This window comes from Astatotilapia calliptera, chromosome 5 (assembly GCF_964374335.1).
Source record: "Astatotilapia calliptera chromosome 5, fAstCal68.1, whole genome shotgun sequence".
Taxonomy (NCBI): domain Eukaryota; kingdom Metazoa; phylum Chordata; class Actinopteri; order Cichliformes; family Cichlidae; genus Astatotilapia; species Astatotilapia calliptera.
This window is the reverse complement of record NC_137426.1, coordinates 23,543,648-23,549,812: the sequence shown is the minus strand read 5'-3', so window position 1 is coordinate 23,549,812 and position 6,165 is coordinate 23,543,648. Positions and strand designations below refer to the sequence as shown.

The 6,165-nt window shown below is 42.0% G+C and overlaps 1 protein-coding gene across 1 annotated transcript; it reads right to left on the bottom strand.

The window, feature by feature from the left end:
* Positions 1-603: 603 nt before the first annotated feature.
* On the bottom strand, positions 604-4,136 carry LOC113021716 (acidic mammalian chitinase-like). The gene is given in 12 exon segments (XM_026166428.2): positions 604-922; positions 1,004-1,142; positions 1,235-1,354; positions 1,436-1,618; positions 1,737-1,860; positions 1,943-2,067; positions 2,531-2,615; positions 2,617-2,694; positions 2,780-2,836; positions 2,954-3,155; positions 3,244-3,273; positions 3,404-4,136. Coding segments are annotated over 12 exon segments (1,392 nt in total). The 5' UTR covers positions 3,426-4,136; the 3' UTR covers positions 604-695.
* Between the last annotated feature and the right edge of the window lie 2,029 nt (positions 4,137-6,165).

Below are 6,165 nucleotides of genomic sequence, written 5' to 3'. Positions count from 1 at the left end.
CTTGTCATTAGAGGTGATCATCTTCTTCACCACCTCGCCTGCTGGATGCCTCTCCTGGCATTTGTAGGGATGAATGTCATTCTTGGACCTTCCATATGTAACAAGGGTACAGTCTGTCTGCTCTTTGCTGACTGATGTTATTACCCTGCTTTCCTGAAGTGTGTGTGTATTTCTGAGATAGGCAGGAATATACTGGGAAACTTTAATCAACTACTTTGTTGCTAGCTGGGTGATGCTTATCTCAGCCTATATAAATCTTAGCTGCGACGCATGAAAGGCTTTACATTTAAGAAACTAATCTTCACAAGCGGTTTTAAAGGCTTTCCTCTGTTTTTGTGCTATCTATATTTCCAGTCTAATGCAAAAATAACTAAAAAATAAATAAATAAAACTTGTTTTTCTATTACAATGTATTTTATGCAGCTTTTATCGTGTTCTGTTTGTATTTCTCTTTTGGATGCAGAAGAGTGAATAGATGAATAAATCAGTTGCTGATGTTTGAGGCTTTTTGTTATTTAAGAATAACTTGATATTGATTTATTGATTTGTGGACCCATGAAAACAACTTCACAAAACAGAGATTCAAAGATTCTTTAAATGCTTTATTTAGGTTAAATCAATGGCAGGTGTTACACAGCCATTCTCTGTGTTGGTGGGTTAGTGGATTGTTTACCCAGCTCATGGATTCATTCATTTCACTGAGAGCGGGTGCAGCATTTGCAGCTGTCATCAAACACCTGGCCGGCAGTGCAGTACTGGATGTTGGTTTGTCCTTGGTTGCACTTGTAGAATTTCTTCTTGTCGGTCGGGTCGGGGAAGAGTCCGTTCTGCTTGCCAGCACAGAAGCCAGATCCTGTGGTGCCTCCACTGGGCTGCTGGCTTGGTGCGACTGCAGGTGGGGGGTTAGGCTGAGCTTTGCAGGCTGAGGAGAAAAATTAAAGAGATTAACAAAAGGGAAAACTTTTACATGTCTATTCCCAGATGATATGTGGTTCACGCATACAAGATTAAGTTCCTAGTCCACTTTTTAGAGTGTTGATGAGTGGGTTTCGCCCCTGGCCGCAAAACATGCCGGTGAAGTCGTCCAAAGCCAAAGTCCATACCACAGCTCCACCAAAACCGTTCTGCTTCAACCACTCAGTCTGCAAAACAGAAAATAAACCAAGTGTTTAATCAGCTTAAGAAATTAAAATTAAATAATGTAAATAAATTTTTAAAAAAGATTACTTCACACCTTTGCCTGGAAGCTCTTAATATTGTCATATCCAACCCAGACTCCCTGGTTATAGGCATAGGGCACGTTCTGGGCGTTGTCCCAAGCCTGTGTGGCTCCTTCCTTCAGGAAGGTGCAGATCTGGCGGGAAGAAAAGATTTAAACTAACATGCATGAACTCTCCTGCCTAATGTATGCATTCACACAGATTAGGAAATAGACCTCGTAGTAGGCCAAGAATCCAGTCTGACGAGTGAAATGTCCAGCAGGTCCAGGTCCCCTGGCAGGAGCTCCCACAGTTGTGTTAGAGGAGGCCAGGTGGAAAGTGGGGCCAAAAGTGGGGAAACCAACTAGCAGCTTCTCAGCTGGGGCACCATTGTTCTTCCAGTAATTCATAGCATAGTCCTTAAAACAAGAGAATACAGAGCAGTTTGTCTAACTCCTCCACAATAGTTATTTTTATTAACGCAAAGCAGGAGTAAAAAAATGTTTAAGACCGAGGAATAATGACGCCTTCACTTACCACATTGTAGTAGATCATGGATCCCTGGTCACTAGGGCCCTTATAGAGAGGGCTGTTCTCTCCAACATTATGTTCCCACAAACCATGGAAGTCATAGGTCATAACATGGATGTAGTCCAGCACACTTACAAACAAACACAGGTGCTAATGTTTAGTAAAGGCTGCGTTCTGGATGACAAATGTGGAGGTATGTAATGTGTGCTCACGCTCCAATCTGGGCAATCTGGTATGCAGAGTCAATCGTCTCCTTTCGAGCAGAGACAGCAGCAGTCAGCAACAGACGAGGACGGTTTGTCTTCTTTCCCTCCTCCTCAAAGGCTCTCATCAACTCCTACAGACAGGCGAGGAACAAAAAGCAGTTACAGCTGGTACATGATTGTTTTTCTTTTAAACACTGAGAAAGCCTGAGGTCACACCGTAGGCCTGTTAAAGTATAGATCAGTCGGGTGGCTTGTTCATGTGTTGCTCCCATCGCTACAGTAACAACTGCACACATTAACATTTAAATGGCTCTCTGGGTTTGCAGTCACCCACGCTGAAACATAAAGGATATCTGTGTGGATGTGGAAGTTATCAGAAGACCTGATAATAAAAACTGGAATCACTCAGTAGTCTAGATTAAGGGTGAAATTTCAGGAAGACAAGTGCAGCATTTTGGCAAGAGGTCATTGATGTGATGACTCACCTTCATCTCTGCATTTTGGAGATCATAATCTCTTCTTCTTTGACTTTTGATATAACAATTTCTAGCTCGCCATAACTGGCACGACAGACAGCATACCAACACAACTGACCTGTAGCAAGACCGTGAAACGCTCCTTATCCTGAGGTGGGGAGCCCCGAGAACCAGGGTACTCCTAGTCGATATCCAGACCATCAATCGTAGTGATGCAGGAAGGTGATAATACTTTTGATGAAGGTCTGACGATGAGCAGCAGTGGAAACCATGGTTGTGAACCTAGTAACAGGAAGATACGCAATTTCAACTCGAGATATAGTTTTATCTTGGCAACAGTAGTGAACCTCAGGTCATTACAACATACTTTTGGGTGCCAAGGTTCCATCCACCAATGGACAGCAGAGTCTTTAGGTTGCTGTTCCTGTGAGCAGTAACAACATCCATGTTAAACTCTCAAAATTTTCTCTGTGCTTCTGTATATAAATACCCACATATGCCTTTCAGTTTATCATCCCTATAAGCATTTGTGTGTACTGACTGGTTTTTCAAGGCCTGAAACTCTCCATAGAGTTTCTCATCGTTTCGATCGTAGGCTTTGATCATGTTGTGCTCCATTCCCGCAAAGGTGTAGATGAGATGGTCACAAAGACATGGGTCAATGTTGGTAGGAAGATAGTTGCCTGCCCCCAGATGGCACTGTGCCCGGCTAGTAAAATAACAGGATAAGATGTACGATGTTCCTGCAAGACAAGGAATAGTTCTTACACTGTAACTGAAATGTGTCTACACACATCAGCCTAACACTGAGTGGATAAAAGACACAATTACCTAACTGCACATGTAGCAAGAGAGCCCGTCCTGCAGAGAAAGGAGATCAAAAAGGGTGAAGAAGGAGAAGGCAGGTTAACTACTCAGCATCAATTTGTATTAACCAGCTGAATAGAGATATTCTGTTTAAATGTAAGAAAGTTTTTGAAGTTCAACCTACCGGTGCAGATGAGTCTGTCCATGTTGCCTACTGTATCAGAGAAACATCAGGACACTAACGCTCTTTATATAGCCCTCACTTCTTCAATGTATGCGTAATATTTGTTAACTATAGCTGATTTGGCTAATCAGCAAATGCAGAAAACAAAAAACATATTTCTTTGCGCAACACGAGCGTTTCATGAGATTTCCAGGAAACGCTGATAACCTTCAGCATGCCTTTCGATAATGCGTTCGTAGGTTAAATCAGATCTCTTTGAAGTTACTAAAATGGGTTGTTCTGTACATCACACTCAATTTCTTAAATGTACTTTTCGCCTAAAAGGGAAAAAGTAACAGAGGCACAACCGGTCTCGCTTAAATCATTAGGAGCAAAAAATTGAGGCCCTCAAGGCAGATTTGAAATAAAAAGCCTTCAGTTCAGTTAAAGAGGCACTGACACGTATCGCCATATATTTTGCCTTGCTTCCAATATCTAACTGTTTTTCGAGGGAAGCTCCTGTAAATTTCACTGAAGCACCATTTTCCAAGTACAGTTTGATAGTGGTGTTTATGTGGTTGTCCTCTCTGCTGCGCTCCTTATCATCCTCACACACGGTTCATGATCAGTTATTAATGTTGTTCTGTACTTTAGAAGGGACATACAGACTTTTTGCCCTCTTCTATACTTGGAAGTAGATCAGTTGTTTTGTAATTACAATGGCAGATTCATACAATGCCAGCCAGCTGGAGCCTTTTCGTGGGGGGGGGGGGGGGGGGGGTGTTGTTTTATACATTCTATCTAGTCTTGATTTTTTCCGACCTTGGAAATCTGCCTGCTTTTGGAGACTGGCTTTGGGCCCTAACCAGCCACACTTCACACCAACACGACAGTGTGTTCATTCCAGGTGCTCTGGTTTTTTCCTGCAGTCCAAAGACATGCATGTTCGGTTAAATGTTGATTCCACCTACTGACCTACGGTCAGTAGGTGTGATCATGATTGTGAATAGCTGTTTGTCTTTTTGTCTTAGCCCTGCACTAGACTGGCAATCTGTCCAGGGTGTACCCTGCCTCTCTGGGTACACCCTGGACAGGCTCTAGACTCTAGAGCCTGTCCATTGAAGTTGGTCTACTCTAGAGTCTAGAGTAGACCAACTGCAATGGATGGATCCTTAAGCTATTGTTTTATGCTTATAAAGCTTCATTAACAGATACTGACTTTTAGTGATTAAAGGAAAAAATGCCTTAAATATAAAGTTATCCACACATGAAACCAAAAAAATTATTCAATATGAACAGTCTTTACAAGTGTTACAAGTTATACATATGGGCCATAGCTATACTAAGTGACAAGTGGGGTGATGAGACAGGCAGTTTGCATGGCATGGATTCTGCCTTATATGAACTAAGTTTGAACTAAGTCTACTGTATGTGTCTGAGTTTGTCTCCGTTTGTTAGCCAATAATGAGCTATCTCAGGCTGAAGTAGCTCATCATTAAAGGGTATTGAAATTTCAGCCTGGACTGAAGTGGTGGATTGGCTGGCATTGTCATCCTGAGAGCCATTGCTAGGATAGAAACACAATCAACGCTGAGCCAGTATCTGAGATGTGCATCATCATACTGCAGTTTCCACACAATGCTGAGAAATATATTTTCAAAGACGCACATTATCACCTCCAAACAGCGGGTAGCCACTGCAGTTTCACCATTGCGCTATTCATTAAACTAACAGTGAAAGCTACACATTTTCCACTGATATATGTGGCTGCACCACCGTTGCTTCATTAATGGCAAGGACTGTGTATTTGATATTTTTCCAGTAAAAGAGAGAAAAACATAATTTTTTTCCCGTAAAAGTCTGAAATATCTTTTTTAGATTTTTAAAAGAGCAATAATTTATCTGACACCAGTCACCACAAGTTGTAATGGACTAGAAGAATGAGTGTATGTTTGGATAAAATGTGAAAAAAAAAATGCACCACATCGATAAGTGCGTGGGAAAAACATGAGCAGAGTATTAGATGCACTGCTTAATATCACCACCAGAGAGAGTCAATAAGCTGCGTAGCAGCTGGGTCCATTTTGTGTGAGCTGTTAAGCAACAACAGGCTGTTTATCCACTGATTGTTTCAGTTCCCTCTGCAGTGATGTCATTTGCTCTTTAAAATAGCCAGAACTTTTAAAAGTCAGAAGCACGCTGCAGGCAAAACAGGTCTTGACCCCTGAAACATCAGAGCTTTTTCTTTTTTGCTGTACAGATAAATTACATTGAACCTACTGAACTGCAAACTAAACTCTTTCCTCTCTCTCTCTGTCTCTCTCACCATGGCAACCATGCACAGGGAGCCAGGCAATGAACACAAACCTGTTGCCGTCTCCCACGCAATACACACAGCTGCATAAAGCGCACACACATACACAGACAGGCACACAGTGCTAGTTGACAGTAGAGTGACATGTGAAAATAGTGATTAATCCTGGTGGTGTTAATGTCGCTGTGTTGCACCTTCTGTTGGAGAGCAAGGACAGAGATGCTGAGCAGCTCCCATCTTCACTGGGGTTTAAAATGAAATAACTGTTAAGGTTATATTTGTATCTTCATGCCTTTGCAGCTGAGGAACTTATCAGATCATGTGAGCTTCTCAGATATGTGAGAGTGCATATTTAAAACAGAGGGAACAAATGGCGAGAACAAGACTTTTTCTTTTCAGTTTGAGCATGGACGAATGTGAAAAATGAGCAGTGACCTCCGGGGGATGTAAAAACGGAGCCAGAATGAAA